At 42.6% G+C, this 17346-nt stretch overlaps 1 protein-coding gene across 9 annotated transcripts in view; it reads left to right on the top strand.

Annotated features, from left to right (window-relative positions):
- The window catches only part of RPS6KB1 (ribosomal protein S6 kinase B1), a 57177-nt gene that overhangs the window by 20199 nt on the left and 19632 nt on the right, over positions 1-17346 (top strand). For 7 of the 9 annotated variants that reach the window (XR_008653095.2, XM_055256731.2, XM_055256733.2 and 4 more), the window contains exons 4-5: positions 1523-1591; positions 16252-16399. Coding sequence is in view for 8 of the 9 variants with exons in the window: in XM_055256731.2 (XP_055112706.1) it covers positions 1523-1591; positions 16252-16399 (217 nt within the window). In the remaining variant the exon portion in view is untranslated. The remainder of the gene's footprint in view (positions 1-1522; positions 1592-16251; positions 16400-17346) is intronic. The other 2 variants (XM_055256734.2, XM_055256732.2) reach the window with 1 other exon arrangement.

The raw sequence follows: 17346 nt of genomic DNA, 5'->3' as shown, positions 1-17346 counted from the left end.
CTCAGTCAATATTCATAGAATAAAGAAATAGGCAACTGTACCAGGCAAAGTCTATTATTAGAGGGTTCATTCTTTACTTTGGTTAAATGATATCCTCTTTAAAAATAAACCCCTCCTTGCTTACAAGAGACATGGCACTCTAAGTTGTTATCTGTTATTGAGACTTTAATCTGAACTGGTTTTCTGGAGCAATAGAATTGGGGAAGCTGAAGGAATATAAAAAGGGGAAAGAAAACTATTTAGTTTCACAGTTTTGTCCAAGGCTTTACAACTTAAGACGTCACTTTTATGAGTTCTGCCCACGAAAATTTTTACCAAACTATTCTCTTATCAAAATAATTTAGATAATAACTTGGTTAGTATTAAGTTTTAAGAACTATTTTTGCTATTGTGTAGTGTTAATTTTTGCAAAGCAGACATTTGTAGCCTATTCTTATGCTTAAGAACACATTGTAATTTCTAAGCATCCTGAATGTGCAACACATGCACTTTGAATCTCACGTATTTTAGGTGTTGCATGAAAATGTTTATAGTTGTCTTTCAGTATGGGGGAGGGGTAAGGGGGAACTGATTCCAAGACCTTTGCAGATAACAAAATCTGCCGACACTCAAGTGCCTTATATAAAATGGCATAGTATTTGCATATAAGCTACGCACATCCTCCCATATACTTAATTTTTTATTTTATTTTTTATGATTTTTGAGACGGAGTCTCGCTCTTTCCCGCAGGCTGGAGTGCAGTGGCACGATCTCAGCTCACTGCACCCTCTGCCTTCCAGATTCAAGCGATTCTCCTGCCTCAGTCTCCTGAGTAGCTGGGATTACAGGTGTGCGCCACCACATCTGGCTAATTTTTGTATTTTTAGTAGAGATAGGGTTTCACCATGTTGGCCAGGCTAGTCTTGAACTCCTGACCTCAGGTGATCCGCCCGAGTCAGCCTCCCAAAGCGTTGGGATTACAGTTGTGAGCCACCGCACCTGGCCATATTTGTATTATTTTTTATTGTTTGTATTGTTTATTATTTTTTCCCCCAAATATTTTCATTCTGCGGTTGGTTGAATCCACGGCTGCTGGACCTATAGATTCAGAGGGCCAAGTATAAGTACAAACTATTTTAAGTAATAGGTAAACAGTAATTTCCTGTCAACTATTTTTAAATAGTTTTATGTGAAGCAAGGGCAGTGGCAACCTTGAAAGAAATTTATGAAATATTTTATAATTTTTAAGGTAGTATTATGCCTTTGGGAACACTGTTTATAGCTTGTTCTAACTAGGATTTTATGTATTAATATAAAGTAACAGTGTTTATTATTAGATGGTCATTGTCCATTACCACCAGATGGCAGCAGAACAAACAGGAAAGTCATGATCGTTAATGTGGTCTGTTCTTTTAGCTGATCATTTTTGCACATAGTTTTTATAATATAAACTGCCCTGGCATATGTTTCTTATAACTAGGAATTAAGGGAGTATGCCTGACATAGTTTGCCTTTGAATAACACACACTTTTTTTTAATCTAGGTTTTTCAAGTACGAAAAGTAACAGGAGCAAATACTGGGAAAATATTTGCCATGAAGGTGCTTAAAAAGGTGATTTCCACTCCCCCTTTTTAGTCCTCACACACCATATTTTTACACTTGATCTCAGCCAAAAGGCTGGGAAGCAATCACATCATATTTTTAATTGTCGTAACACTTTGGCCTAAAATTTGCAGTCAAAAAAATGTATCTCAAGCCAGGTACAAGTGGTGCACACCTGTTGTCCCAGCTACTTGGGAGACTGAGGTAGGAGGATTGCTTGAACTTAGGAGTTCAAGGGTAGCCTGAGCAATGTAGCAAGACCCAGTCTCTTGCAAAAAAAATGTATTTCTTTTTTTTTTTTTTTTTTTGAGACGGAGTCGCGCTCTGTCGCCTAGGCTGGAGTGCGGTGGCGTGATGTTGGCTCACTGCAACCTCACCTCCCGGGTTCAGGTAATTCTCCTGCCTCAGCCTCCCGAGTAGCTGGGACTACAGGCACATGCCGTCATGCCCAGCTACTTTTTTGTATTTTTGATAGAAACGGGGTTTCACCATATTGGCCAGGATGGTCTTGATCTCCTGATCTCAGGTGATCCGCCTGCCTCAGCCTCCCAGAGTGCAGGGATTACAGGCATGAGCCACCACACCTGGCAAAAAATGTATTTCTAACACAGTTGCCACTACTTTTTAGAATGTGAGGTATGTTTCATTACTGTTATTCTTATTTTGATTCCTGCTTGGTGAGTGTGGAAAAGAGAGCTCTTGCGATTCTTTGCTGAGGTAACTCTTCGCTGTTTCTGATCCCCTTATTTCTAAGTAATAAGCATGTACTGTGCTATCTCTTTTTTTTTTTGAGATGAACTCTCACTCTGTTGTCCAGGCTGGAGTGCAGTGGTACAATCTCAGCTCACTGCAACCTCTGTCTCCCAGGTTCAAGTGATTCTTCTGCCCCAGCTTCCCTAATAGCTGGGATTACAGGTGCCTACCACCACGCCTGGCTAATTTTTGGATTTTTAGTGTAGATGGGGTTCCACCATATTGGCCAGGCTGGTCTCAAACTCCTGACCTCAGATGATCCACCTGCCTTGGCCTCCCAAACTGCTGGGATTACAGGCATGAGCCACTGCACCTGGCCTACTGCTATCTTTTTTGTTTTTTTTTTGAGACAGAGTTTCGCTCTTGTTGCCCAGGCTGGAGTGCAATGGCACGATATTGGCTCACCGCAACCTCCGCCTCCAAGGTTCAAGCGATTCTCCTGCCTCAGTCTCCCTAGTAGCTGGGATTACAGGCATGTGCCACCACGCCCGGCTAATTTTGTGTTTTTAGTAGAGACGGGGTTTCTCCATGTTGGTCAGGCTGGTCTTGAACTCCCGTCCTCAGGTGATCTGCCTGCCTTGGCCTCCCAAAGTGCTGGGATTACAGGCATGAGCCACCACGCCTGGCCAACTGCTATCTTTTTAATTCAGCAGTTTTCAATTTTTTTTTTTTTAGACGGAGCCTCACTCTGTTGCCCAGGCTGGAGTGCAGTGGCATGATCTCAGCTCACTGCAACCTCCACCTCCCGGGTTAAAGCGATTCTCCTGCTTCAGCTTCCTGAGTGGCTGGGATTACAGGCACCCACCACCACACCCAGCTAATTTTTGTATTTTTAGTAGAGATGCGGTTTCACCATGTTAGCATGCTGGTGTCGAACTCCTGACCTCAGGGAATCGGCCCTCCTTGGCCTCCCAAAGTGTTGGGATTACAGGCGTGAGCCACTGAGCCTGGCAATATTAACTTTCTTTTATGTGAGTTAAGGATTTGTTTCTTGTTTACTTCACCCTCCTTTATCCTCATCCTCTCATTTTGTTTTGCTTTCTTTGAATCTACTATTGTCCTCTGATGTCTTCCAACAACTTTGTAAAACACCTTTCAGTCTAATGTTCTTTGATCAGACTTATAAGATAATCTATCAGTTCCATTTATTTCCCAGAGGCATATTTTAGGAACTTTCTATCCACCTGTTCCCATTTGGAGTGGTAGCTCTTTAGTCACAACTGTTATGACTGGACTCTTTCTTCACCACAACCCTGGAATCCTCTTGGCTCCTTCAGTGTTGGATCTTTTGTTTCCTGGATCCCATATCTTCATTTTTTTCCTTTTTCTTAGTTTATGCCCTTGTTTTGGTGACACTATACTAGCGGCTCCCTCAGAAAAGGTACATAAAGATACATTTATAATAAAAATATATCCATATTGCATATTTGAGAATTTCTTTACGTTTATATTTACTTGATTGTTTATGTTATTAGAGTTGAAAATTATTTTCACTTAGAATTTTGCTCAATTTTCTTCTATTCTTGAGAGTTTCTGTTGAAGCGCTTTGGCATTCTGATTCCCAGTCCTTTACACATGGCCTATTTTTCTGTGGAAATATTTAAGATTTTCTCTTTATTTCTGATCTAAGTTTTTATAGTGACGTGTCTTGCTTCGACTTTGATTATTATTTTTATTTAGTTAGTTTTGAGATAGGGTCTCACCCTGTCACCTAGGCAGGAGTGCAGTGACACAATCATAGCTCAGTGCAACCTCAAATTCCTGGGCTCAAGCTATCCTCCCACCTCAGTCTCCTGAGTACCTGGGACCACAGGCACGCACCACCAGCCCTGGCTAATAAAAAAATGTAGAGATGGGCACTCACCATGTTGCCCAGGCTGGTGCTGAACTCCTGGGCTCAAGTGATCCACCCGCCTTGGCCACCCAAAGTGCTGGGATTGGATTACAGGTATGGCCCACTGTGCCTGGCCTATTTAATTAAATTAATTAATTTATTTCTTTTTAAGAGACAGGGTCTCACTGTTTCCCAGGCTGGAGTGTGGAGGTGTGATCATACTTCACTGTAACCTGTAACTCCTGGGCTCAAGCGATCCTTCTGCCACAACTTCTGAATAGCTAGGACTGCAGATGCATGCCACCATGCCCAGTTCATTTTTAAAATGTTTCGTAGAGACAAGGTCTTCCTGTGTTTCCCAGCAGCCTGGAACTCCTGGCCTCAAGCAGTTGTTCTGTTTTGGCTCCCAAAGTGTTGGGATTACAGGCATGTGCCACTGTGCCCAGCCTATTTTTATTCTTTTAATCTTAAAGCTGTAGTCTTTCAGTTCTAGGAAATTTTCTTATGTGATTTATTTGATAATTTCCTTCCCACTGTTTTCTCTTCTTGGAATTGCAGTTAGTTGGACGTTGGATCTCCTGGACTGATCATCTAATATTTCTTATCTTTTCTACGTTTCCATTTCTTTGTCTTGTTGTTTACTTCCTTCTACTGAATTTTTTTTTGAGATAGAGTTTTGCTCTTGTTGCCCAGGCTGGAGTGCAGTGGCGTGATCTTGGCTCACCACAACCTCCACCTCCTGGGTTCAAGTGATTCTCCTGCCTCAGCCTCCCGAGTAGCTGGGATTACAGGCATGTGCCACCACGCCTGGCTAATTTTGTATTTTTAGTAGAGAATTTTGTATTTTTAGTAGTTCCTCCATGTTGGTCAGGCTGGTCGCGAGCTCCCGACTTAGGTGATCTGCCTGCCTTGGCCTCTCGAAGTGCTGGGATTACAGGCGTAAGCCGCTGTGCCCAGCCATTCGACTAAATATTTTTTAAAGCTGTTGTATTTGTGATTCTCCAGAATTCTTTCTGTTGTTTTTGTTTTATAGCAACCTGTTTTATGAGTATAATATCTTCTCTTATCCCTCTGAGAGTTTTATTTTTTTTTTTAATGTTTATTATTATTTTTTTGAGACAGAGTCTCACTCTGTTGCACAGGTTTGACTGCAGTGGTGCGATCTTGGCTCACTGCAACCCCTGCCTCCTGCGTTCAAGCGATTCTCCTGCCTCAGCCTCCTGAGTAGCTGGGATTACAGGCGCCCACTAGCACACCTGGCTAATTTTTGTATTTTTAGCAGATATCGGGTTTCATCATGTTGGCCAGACTGGTCTTGAACTCCTGACCTCAGGCAAAACATCCGCCTCGGCATCCCAAAGTGCTGGGATTACAGGTGTGAGCCACCATGCCTGGCCTCTCTGAGAGTTTAATCATAATTATTTGAAATGTTCTTTTGTTTTATGCATGTTCTTTTTTGACCTTCTGTTTTCTTTGACTTTGATTTAGTCAGTTTTAGTCACTTTGTTCCATGCATGTTAGAGGTCTTCTTTAGATGTCTGGTGTCATTCCTTTTTTTTTTTTTTTTGAGGTGGAGTCTTGCTCTGTCATCTAGGCTGGAGTGCAGTGGCGCAGTCTTAGCTCACTGCAATTTCCACCTCCTGGGTTCAAGCGATTCCCTTGCCTCAGCCACCCAAGTAGCTGGGATTACAGGCATGTGCCACCCTGCCTGGCTAATTTTTCCATTTTTAGTAGTGACAGGGTTTCTCCATGTTGTCAGCCTGATCTCGAACTCCTGACCTCAAGTGATCTGTCCACCTAGGCCTCAATAATCCATCCACTGTGCCTGGCCCGATTATTCATATTTAAGAGTAGAACTCTGAAAAGCTGATCAGAAGTTCTGTGTGTGTAAGCTTCTCTGCAGGGTAATCAAGTGTTTAACTGGCACTTGATCAACAACTTCAAATAATAGTGTCTGTAGGGCTGGGTGCGGTGGCTCACACCTGTAATCCCAGCACTTTCGGAGGCTGAGGCAGGTTGATCACCTGAGGTCAGGAGTTCAAAACCAGCCTGGCCAGCTGGTTTGGGGGCTCTGAGGCAGGAGAATCGCTTGAGCCTGGGAGGCGGAGGTTGCAGTGAGCCGAGATTGCACCATTGCGCTCTAGTGTGGACAACAAGAGCGAAACTCCATCTCAAATAAGTAAATAAATAAGTAAATATTGTCTGTAGATCTTTTTTTTTTTCTGGGGAGGATCAGTTGATGCTAAGAAAGATCTGCCATTCTTTTGCCTGGAAAAAGCATTCTGGAGCTGAGTGAGAGAAGATGGAGATCTTACCTCTCAACACGCAGGCTTTCACTAAACTCGAGTTTTTACATTAGCATTTTACTCTGTAGATCTAATCTTTCACTTTTTTTTTTTTGTCCCGGCGAATTTAACTCTCCTAGGGTTAGTTCTTCGACTTAGTGTGGAGATGGGAGCCTTTTTGGTCTGTCTGTTCCTTATACAGACTTGCAGATGATCTCCTTGGTTTTAGCCCTCCACCTTCTGCCTTCTACAGTCTTCAGTTCCTTTAATTTTTTCCCTTTCTTCTAATTTTACCTCTAATGTTTGAACCTTGCTGGGGTTCTGTAGATAGATTCAACTTCTTTTGTGTATTCCCCTTTGCAGGCACTTAGGTTTGATCTTACCCCACTCTGCTACATCATGAACCATTGCTTTATCCCCACCCTAATCCCACATGTCTTCTAGTTTAACTGATGGATTATGTGTGTGTTTGTTTTCTTATTCTTGTTTGGGATTGATTACTAAAAAGATTCTACTGTCTTTTTTTTTTTTTTTTCCTGGGTTCAAGTGATTCTTCTGCCTCAACCTCCTGCGTAGCTGGGATTACAGGTGCCTGCCACCACACCCAGCTAATTTTTGTATTTTTAGTAGAGACAGGGCTTTGCCATGTTGGCCAGGCTGGTCTCGAACCCCTGACCTCAGGTGATCCACCCTTCTTGGCCTCCCAAAGTGCTGGGATTACAGGCATGAGTCACTGCGCCCGGCCTCCACTGTCTTAAAACAAAACTTCCAGTGGAGAACTACTTTCAGAGACAAAGTGACTTTTTAAAAAAATTACGACTTGTAAAACTTTGGTCCTTCTTGCTGCTTTTTATTTAAGCAGTATAAACAACTCCTCAGTTTGACAGCTGAGGAACAAATATTGTGACCACAATTTTATTGGTAATTGTCTTTAAAAAGCCATCTAGCTATTCTTTAACATCAGTTTCTGCTTCAGTGGGTTGGCATTGATATCTGCTATCTGACTTTCCTGTTGGAATTGTTTTAGATTAATGATTTTTTAATCTGTAAAACATGTTAGGTATAGAACTGAAGGCAGCATAATAGTGCTTGTCCCAGAAATGTCAAAAGAAGTACTGGTCAAGATTTCTTCTTTTATTTGAAACAGAGTCTCACTGCATCACCCAGGCTGAAGTGCAGTGGAGTGTTCTCAGCTCACTGCAACCTTTGCCTCTTGGGTTCCAGTGATTCTCGTGCCTCAGCCTCCCAAATAGCTGGGACTACAGGTGTGTACCACCACGCTTGGCTAATTTTTGTACTTTTGGTAGAGACAGGGTTTCACCATGTTGGCCATGCTGGTCTCAAACTCCTGACCTCAAGTGATCCGCCCACCTCAGCCCCGTAAAGTGCTGGAATTATGGGTGTGAGCCACTGCGCCCAGCCTCTGGTCAAGATTCTTAACTGATTCATTCCTTGTGATGTGTTATTTATATCAGATAATCAGGCCTGACCATATTAGGCATAATTAGATCTTGGGTGAAGTATGTTTTTGGCACAGCTGTCTAGTGAAAAAAAGAGTGTTGGTTTTTTTTCCCCACTCATGGTGGGTGGGGGTGGTATATTGGGAAATCCATCGACTTAATTACTGCTAAGTGTCAGGCCTCATTCTGGGGCCCAGGGATCTAGGACCTAAGCTGTTTGCCTCTGCTTTTGCTTGGTTGCCATTGTTTCCCATTCTTGGGGTTCTTTTCTTAATCCTGGCTAGAGGATCTCATACTGTCTCCTTCCTTGTCCTTGAAAGCAAGCTCATAGCAAAAATAATGAAAATAGAGATGTCATTAGGGTTAAGTTCAGGGCTTTCATTTCTAAATCCCCAAGTAAGATGACTATAGGCTCCCTTTGAGTTCCTTCCTTCTCATTTTAATTATCCTGGAGGCAGAGTACTAACCCCTCTGACCTGAGCGTGTGGTAAGAATATACCTCTTCCCCCAGCCTTTAAGATGAAATCAGAGTAGAACCAGGTGTCCCCTTAAGTGAGTTGTTTCAATCTGGACATTCTGTCTGGATTTATTAGTTCTCCTGGGACTGTTTACTTCTTATAGGAATGGTACCATTCAGGTATTTGCTTAAGAGTGGAATAGTGAGGAAAAGACTATCAACAGCCATCACCCGACCCTACCAGTTGCAGCAAAAATATACCATGGAAGCAAAATACTATTGCCTATGGCATTAGTTCACCTCCCACTGTACATTTTAGAACCTTTGGCCAAAGGTATTCTCCACCTCTGAAATATTGTGGTTTCATAGAACAATAACTTTCTCACTTTTGACTTACTTGATTCCTACAATGCCTGTTTTTTGGCCCTAAGCCCTTTAGTTCTTTGACTTTTCTGTTTTTCTCCTCAATTTTTTAGACCCCTTCGTATTTCACTTTATTCTGAATCCAGGCTTATGGGCATAATTGGCCACTTTATCAGTTGCTAGCTCCATTGACCTTGTGCTCAGGAAAGCCCTAATCTGCATCAGCTCACTTGTCAGTGTGCCTTTATTGCTATATCTCAGCTGCTGAGCATTACTAGCAGAAATCACACAAACCTGTAGATTGCTGCTGGGAAAACTCTATGACCCCAACTCACCTGGACCCTAAGCACTTCCCAGCAATTTTTCTGCTATCCTTAGATAAATCCTTCCATTCTCTACAACTATTTGGAGCCTTTCCTGTCAGCCCCTCTACTCTTTTTAGCCAACTGTTTCTCTTCCTACTTAAGGATGTCCGATGTGATTTCCTTTGATTTCCTGTTTTATTTTAATTTAATTTATTTTAATTTTTGAGCCGAAGTCTCTGTCACCCAGGCTGGAGTGCAGTGGCGTGATCTCGGGTCACTGCCTCCTGGGTTCAAGCAGCTTTCCAGCCTTAGCCTCCAAAGTAGCTGGGATCACAGGTGCGTGTCACCATGCCCAGCTAATTTTTGTATTTTTTGTAGAGACACGGTTTTACCATGTTGGCCAGGCTGGTCTCGAATTCCTGAGCTCAAGCAGTCCACCCGCCTTGGCCTCCCAAAGTGTTGGGATTACGGGCGTGAGCCACCACACCTGGCCTTGACTTCGTGTTTTAGTACCTAACACAACACCACCATGTTGATCTGCAATTTTACTTGACTTCCCTCGCTCTCCAGTCTTTTTTTTTTTTTTTTAATTGAGATGGCGTCTTGCTCTGTCGCCCAGGCTGGAGTGCAGTGGTGCGATCTTGGCTCACTGCAAGCTCCGCCTCCCGGGTTCACGCCGTTCTCCTGCCTCAGCCTCCCGAGTAGCTGGGACTACAGGTGCCCGCCACCACCCCCGGCTAATTTTTTTATATTTTTAGTAGAGATGGGGTTTCACCGTGTTAGCCAGGATGGTCTCGATCTCCTGACCTTGTGATCTGCCCGCCTCAGCCTCCCAAAGTGCTGGGATTACAGGCGTGAGCCACTGCGTCTGGCTTGCTCTCCAGTCTAAGTGGAATTTGTTTCTTCTCCTTTCCGAGGCTAATTCCTCTGTGTTTTGGATACCATCTCTTTCTGCCTATTCAGGGACATTACTCTGTCACTTATCCTCTCTGTTTTCATCCCCTATCTGACTTCTTTCTTTATTTAATTATATTTGTGCCTCTACCATATTTAGCTAAACAAAACCTTCTTTCACATGAGGTCTTCCAGTAGCTACCACCTTCTTTACCTCTTCGTAGCAGAACTTCTTGAGAAGTAGAGTCCACATTACACATTACCATTCCTTTTTTCTTTTTGTTTTTGAGACGGAGTCTCACTCTGTCCAGCCTGTCACCCAGGCTGGAGTGCAGTGGCGTGATCATGGCTCACTGCTACCTCTGCCTCCCAGGTTCAAGCGATTCTCCTGCCTCAGCCTCCCAAGTAGCTAGGACTACAGGTGCATTCCACCACACTCGGCTACTTTTTTATTTTTAGTAGAGATGGGGTTTCACCATGTTGGCCAGGCTGGTCTCGAACTCCTGACCTCAGATGATCCTCCTGCCTTGGCCTCCCAAAGTGCTGGGATTACAGACATGAGCCACCATGCCTGGCCTACCATTCCTTTTATTCTTTTTTCTTTTCTTTTTTTTTTTTTTTGGCGGGGGGTGGACTGAGTCTTGCTCTGTTGCCCAGACTGGAGTGCAGTGATGTGATCTCAGCTCACCATAACCTCTGCCTCCTGGGTTGAAGCAATTCTCCTGCCTCAGCCTCCTGAGTAGCTGGGACTACAGGCGCCCGCCACCATGCCTGGCTAATTTTTGTGTTTTTAGCAGAGACGGGTTTCACCATGTTGGCCCGGCTGGTCTCGAATTCCTGAACTTGTGATCCACCTTCCTCAGCCTCCCAAAGTGCTGGGATTACAGGCATTATTCTTTTTTCACTACTGTATTTTGACTTATAATTCTACTTTTTGTTTTTTTTTTAAGAGACAGAGTCTCATTATTTGACCAGGTTGAGTGCAGCGGCTATTCTCAGATGCGATCATAGTACACTATAGCCTCCAACTCCTGGGTTCAAGCAACCCTCCCACCTCAGCCTCCCAAGTAGCTGGGACTACAGGCACATGTCACCATGCCTGACTCTTATTTTATTTTATTTTTTGTTTTTTTAGACAGAGCCTTGCCTTGTCACCCAGGCTGGAGTGCAGCGGCCCTATCTCGGCTCACTGCAGCCTCTGCCTTCCAGGTTCAAGCAATTCTCATGCCTCAGCCCCCTGAGTAGCTGGGATCACAGGGGTGCACCATTGTATCTGGTTAATTTTTGTATTTTTAGTAGAGATGGGGTTTCACCATGTTGGCCAGGCTGGTCTTGAATTCCTGGCCTCAAGAGATCCACCTACCTCGGCCTCCCAAAGTGCTGGATTATAGGTGTGGGCCATGGCACGTGGCCCAACTCTCCTATTTCAGTGAAGCTCCTGTACCCTAGGTCATCACTGACTTCCCAGTTGCTGAATCCAGTTGTCTTTACTGAGTTCGTCCTTAATTTAACTTTCTTTTGCATTGAAGCTGCTGACCACAGCATTTTGAAACTCTGTTCCTTTTATTACTGTGTTTCTACTTTCCTTATTTTTCATCTTATCTCTTAGTCTGTGGCTTCTCAGACTTCCTCACAATTGATTGCTTATTTTAAAAATTCAAAAATTTAAACCTCCTGAGCAGTTCAAAAATAGTATACCTTTGAAATTTTTTAAACTTTTCAGAGTTGCAAGAATAGTTTGGTGATCACCAGTTGTTACCATTTTGCCATATTTTGTTTGTATGTTCCTCCCTTTCTACCTGTCCCCATATATATGTATATCTATGAATATTTGCGTTTTTTAACTTTAATAAATTTTCTTCATGTACAATTTGAGAGTTAACTGCAGATTTCATAGCACTTCACCCCTAATTTCTTCTATACATCTCCTAAGAATAAGGGCTTTTTGTTTGTTTGTTTGTTTGTTTTGTTTTTTTTTTGAGAAGGAGTCTTACTCTGTCGCCCAGGCTGGAATGCAGTGGAACAATTTTGGCTCACTGCAACCTCCACCTCCTGGGTTCAAGTGATTCTCCTGCCTCAGCCCCACAAGTAGCTGGGATTACAGATGCCTGCTACCATGCCTGCCTAATTTTTGTAATTGTAGTAGAGACGGGGTTTCGCCGTGTTGGCCAGGCTGGTCTCAAACTCCTGACCTCAGGTGATCCACCCTCCTCAGCCTCCCAAAGTGTTGAGATTACAGACGTGAGCCTCCATTCCTGACCTCTTTTTCCTTTTGTAATTAGCAAGTGATCTATGGAATGATAGAAACGGCGTGAATATTCTGTCCCATAATAATCTTTACTTAATGGTTTTATCTGGGTTGTTTCTTGCCCAAATATTACTGTAGTGATTATAAAATGGAGACTTTTCTATTTTTTCTATATTGTCATTCTTCTGTAAAGTTTTTTATACTCCTTTTTTTTTTTTTTTGAGATGAAGTCAGGCTGGAGTGCAGTGGTGTGATCTCAGCTCACTGCAGCTTCTGCCTCCCGGGTTCAAGCTATCCTCCTGCCTCAGCCTCCAGAGTAGCTGGGACTACAGGCGTGCGCCACCACGCCCAGCTAATTTTTTGTATTTTTAGTAGAGATGGGGTTTCACCATGTTGGCCAGGATGGTCTCGATCTCTTGACCCTGTGATCTAGCCACCTTGGCCTCCTAAAGTGCCGGGATTACAGACGTGAGCCACTGCGCCTGGCCCTATACTCCCTTAAAAAAAAATTTTTTTTTTTTTTGAGATGGAAGTTCACTCTGTTGCCCAGGCTGGAGTGCAGTGATGTGGTCTTGGCTTACTGCAACCTCCGTCTCCCAGTTTCAAGCAATTCTCCTGCCTCAGCCTCCTGAGTAGCTGGGATAGGTGCGTGCCACCATACCCAGCTGATTTTTGTATTTTTAGTAGAGATGGGGTTTCACTATGTTGGCCAGGCTGGTCTTGAACTCCTGACCTCATGATCTGCCCGCCTCAGCTTCCCAAAGTGCTGGGATTACAGGTGTGAGCCACTGCACCTGGCCCTTTTTTTTTTTTTTTTTTTTTTTTTTTTTTTGAGACAGGGTCTTCCTCTGTCGCCCAGGCTTGAGTGCAGTGGCCATGATCATGGCTCACCACAGCTCTGGACTGCAGGCTGCCTCAGCTCACTGCAATCTCTGCCTCCCAGGTTCCAGTGATTCTCGTGCCTCAGCCTCTGGAGTAGCTGGGAGTATAGGTGTGTACCATCACACCTGGCTAATTCTTGTATTTTTAGTAGAGATGAGGTTTCACCATGTTGGGCAGGCTGGTCTCAAACTCCTGGCCAACATGGTGATCCGCCTGCCTCGGTTTCCCAAAGTGCTTCATATTGTTAGCCTTAATTCTAGTGCAATTCCATAGTGTTCTTCTTTATTTTTATTTTTTTATTTTTGAGACGGAGTCTCGCTCTGTCCCCCAGGCTGGAATGCAGTGGTGTGATCTCGGCTCACTGCAGCCTCCACCTCCTGAGTTCAAGCAATTTTCTGCCTCCGCCTCCTGAGTAGCTGGGATTACAGGTGCCTGCCACCACGCATGGCTAATTTTTGTATTTTTAGTAGAGACGGGGTTTCATCATCTTGGCCAGGCTGGTCTTGAACTCCTGACCTTGTGATCCACCTGCCTCGGCCTCCCAAAGTGCTGGAATTACAGGCGTTAGCCACCGTGCCCGGCCACATTCTTCTTTCAGTTCATATTTGGATCTCCGTTTTTTCTACAGTGAGAACAGCTCTAGTAACAACATAAATAAATGCACTCATTTGTTCAGTTGTACAATATGTGCATAATGAAAATTATAATACCGGTAGTATTTCCAGCTACAAACCTACTAAGTTTGATTTAATATTTCTTTGCAATTTTTTGTGTGCTTACATATAGGCCACTAAGGGTGTGCAGTCTAAAATTACTTAAATATCTTTTTCTCGCTGGGTGCAGTGGCTCATGCCTGTAATCCCAGCACTTTGGGAGGCCAAGGCGGGTGGATCATGAGCTCAGTTCGAAACCAGCCTGGCTAACATGGTGAAACCTGGTCGCTACTAAAAATACAAAAATTAGCTGGGTGTGGTGGCAGGTGCCTGTAGTTCCAGCTACTCGGGAGGCTGAGGCAGGAGAATCACTTGAACCTGGGAGGCGGAGGTTGCAGTGAGCTGAGACCACGCCACTGCACTCCAGCTTGGGTGACAGAGTGAGACTCTGTCTAAAAAAAAAAAATCTTTTTCTCATACCTTTTTTTCTCTTTCTCTTTCTGTGGTAAAGTTATTGGTGTAATAGTCAATTAAATTTATGTATTCCTATTGTATTCAGTTGTACTTCCCACCCCTCATCCTTGTTGATTTTATTTTTGGAATACATTAAACATTAATATGGTTCAAAAAGAAAAGTCTACATTTTATAATTGCAGTAATATTTCATTCAGGAAAGAAAAAAATGGATGATAAAACCATTGAGGTTTTACTCAGAAGGTATAGTGAAAAGTCTTATTTCTTATCCTTCCCTTCCATTATCATTAGCTTTTAGTTTATCTTAGTTGTCTTCATTTTTGCAGGTATAAGCAGATACATATTATATATATATTCTCATTTCCCCTTTCTTGTACAAAAGATAGCATAGTATCCATGCTGCTGTACTTTTAAATACTCTTTTGTATCTTGTTTTTATACAGATTTTTATTTTTATTTTATTTATTTATTGAGACGGAGTCTCGCTCTGTCACCCAGGCTGGAGTGCAGTGGCGTGATCTTGGCTCACTGCAAGCTCCGCCTCCCAGGTTCATGCCATTCTCCTGCCTCAGCCTCCCAGGTAGCTGGGACTACAGGCGCCCGCCACCATGCCTGACTAATTTATTTTTATTTTTTATTTTTAGTAGAGACGGGGTTTCACCGTGTTAGCCAGGATGGTCTCAATCTCCTGACCTCATTATCCGCCCGCCTCAGCCTCCCAAAGTGCTGAGATTACAGGCGTGAACCACCGCGCCTGGCCGATTTTTCTTATTTTTATAGCTTTGTTACATGTTGTGTAGATTCCATAGGTTTTCCGCCAATATCCTATGTCTGAGCACAGGCTATTTTCCAGTGTGTCAGTTTCGCAGATAATGTTGCAACCAATAACCTGTGTATTTGCTTTCCATATTACTTATGGAGATGTACCATCGGGGTAACTTCCTGGAACTTATACCTGACATGTCTAAAACAGGGCATTGTTTTCCCAAAACTTTTTCACTTTCATTTGCCGATATTGAATGGCACCATTATCTATCCTATTACTTACACAGAAATAAAGGTATCATCATTTCTTCTCATAACTAGTTTGTCAGCAAATGCAAATTATGTATTGGCCTTTCTTTTTTTCTGTCTTCATTTTCTTATAGATCTTCTTAGTTGGTTTATTTTACTGGCCTCCTAACTGGTCTCATTTTCTTTCCCTACTCCCTACTGTTACTAGACGTGTCTTTCATGACGCCAAAGGTGTGTCATTTCACCCAGACCTTCCTTTGCCCAGAACTTCCATTTCCTGGCCTCTACCTACTTCTCTAGCCTAATCTCTAACCACTTCTAACCATAGTGAACTACTCGTCCAGACATATCCTGTCCTATCAAGCCTCTTTTGCACTGGAATGCCTTTTTATACCTTCTACATTTGTTTCTTTCTTTTTTGTCTTTTTTTTAACCCTTTTTGTGGGGAATGGGGTCATGCTTGTTACCAGGCAGATCTCGAACTCCTGGGCTCAAGCGATCCTCCTGCCTCTGCCCACCTAAGTGCTGGGATTACAGACATGAACCACCGCGTCTAGGCCACATTTCATTTTAATAACTTTCAAGTAAGACTTTTTGCTAGGTCAGATGTAGTTCCCCTGTTTACCCTTACCATCGTGTGCTTACCTACATTGACTTTCTTTTTTTCCCTGAGACTTTGGGCTCCTGTCGACTTTTAGACTCCTATGAACAGGGCATTCCTTCTATTCTGCTTTCTTGGCACAGCCTGGAGCATGGTAGACACTCAGTAGTTTGTAAATATATGAATAAACTTGATCTGATTACAGATTTCTTTTTTAAAAAGTCTCTTTAGGTAATTCATTTACATGTTCACTGCAAAAAATCCAAACTGCACAGAGATATATATAAAGTGAACGTTTTCCATTACCCCATCTCAGTTTCTAGTGGAAACTATGGTTAATAGTTCAATATTGGCAAGAAAAACACAAAATAGATTTTAGAATAAAATAGATTATAGAATAAAAATGTTCACTATTTTGTTCTTATAGATCATCTCTTTTCCTTTAGGCAATGATAGTAAGAAATGCTAAAGATACAGCTCATACAAAAGCAGAACGGAATATTCTGGAGGAAGTAAAGCATCCCTTCATCGTGGATTTAATTTATGCCTTTCAGACTGGTGGAAAACTCTACCTCATCCTTGAGTATCTCAGTGGTCAGTACACAGAGTTTGCTGTAATTATTTGCATTTGCTCCAGAAACTAGGTCAAAATGTTATTTTTCAATGGAAAAATACTTTTTCCCATTATGATCAAATAGTGCTTAAAACTGATGAGTACACTGAAGTACAAAATTCAGATGTGACCAGATGTTTCTATTGGCAGACAAATATGGAGGAAATGAAAGATTTATTTCTCTCATCTGTAAAGTTTTATTTTAATCCCTTTGTAATCAGTCACTTAACAGAAAAACAAATACCTAAGTGATGCAGAGCCATCAAATTGTACTGGGGTAAGATAGTGTAATTTAAATAATTGGGAAGATTATTTAACATACTGACTATTTTTGGAATTGGGTCTTTAAACAAGAGTTTTTAGTTTAATGTAGCCTTAGTGATGGGGTGTGTAGCTTATAATGGAAATCATCCACATTTGCCAGGGCCTACCACCTCGTAGGAACTTGTTGCTTCTGTATCATTTCTAGATCACAGGTGTCTATTTTTTTTTTTTTTTTTTTTTTGAGATGGAGTTTTGCTCTTGTTGCACAGGCTGAAGTGCAATGGTGTGATCTTGGGTCATTGCAACCTCTGCCTCCTGGAGTTCAAGTGATTGTCCTGCCTCAGCCTTCCGAGTAGCTGGGATTACAGGCATGTGCCACCATGCCTGGCTAATTTTTGTATTTTTAGTAAAGATGGGGTTTCGCCATGTTGGTCAGGCTGGTCTCAAACTCCCAACTTCAGGTGATCCACCTGACTCGGCCTCCCAAAATGCTGGGATTACATGTGTGAGCCACTGCGCCCAGCCACAGGTATCTATTTCTAGCAAACACAGTTCAGTTCTCTGAGAAAGATTTTGCAGTAACATAACATGGAACAGAAAGCTGCAGAATGTAGCAACTGTTTTGTGACTATTGCTGTTGGAAAAACTTTTTTTGTTTGTTTTT

Source organism: Symphalangus syndactylus, chromosome 20 (assembly GCF_028878055.3).
Source record: "Symphalangus syndactylus isolate Jambi chromosome 20, NHGRI_mSymSyn1-v2.1_pri, whole genome shotgun sequence".
Taxonomy (NCBI): Eukaryota; Metazoa; Chordata; class Mammalia; order Primates; family Hylobatidae; genus Symphalangus; species Symphalangus syndactylus.
This window is presented reverse-complemented; position numbering and strand designations above follow the sequence as displayed.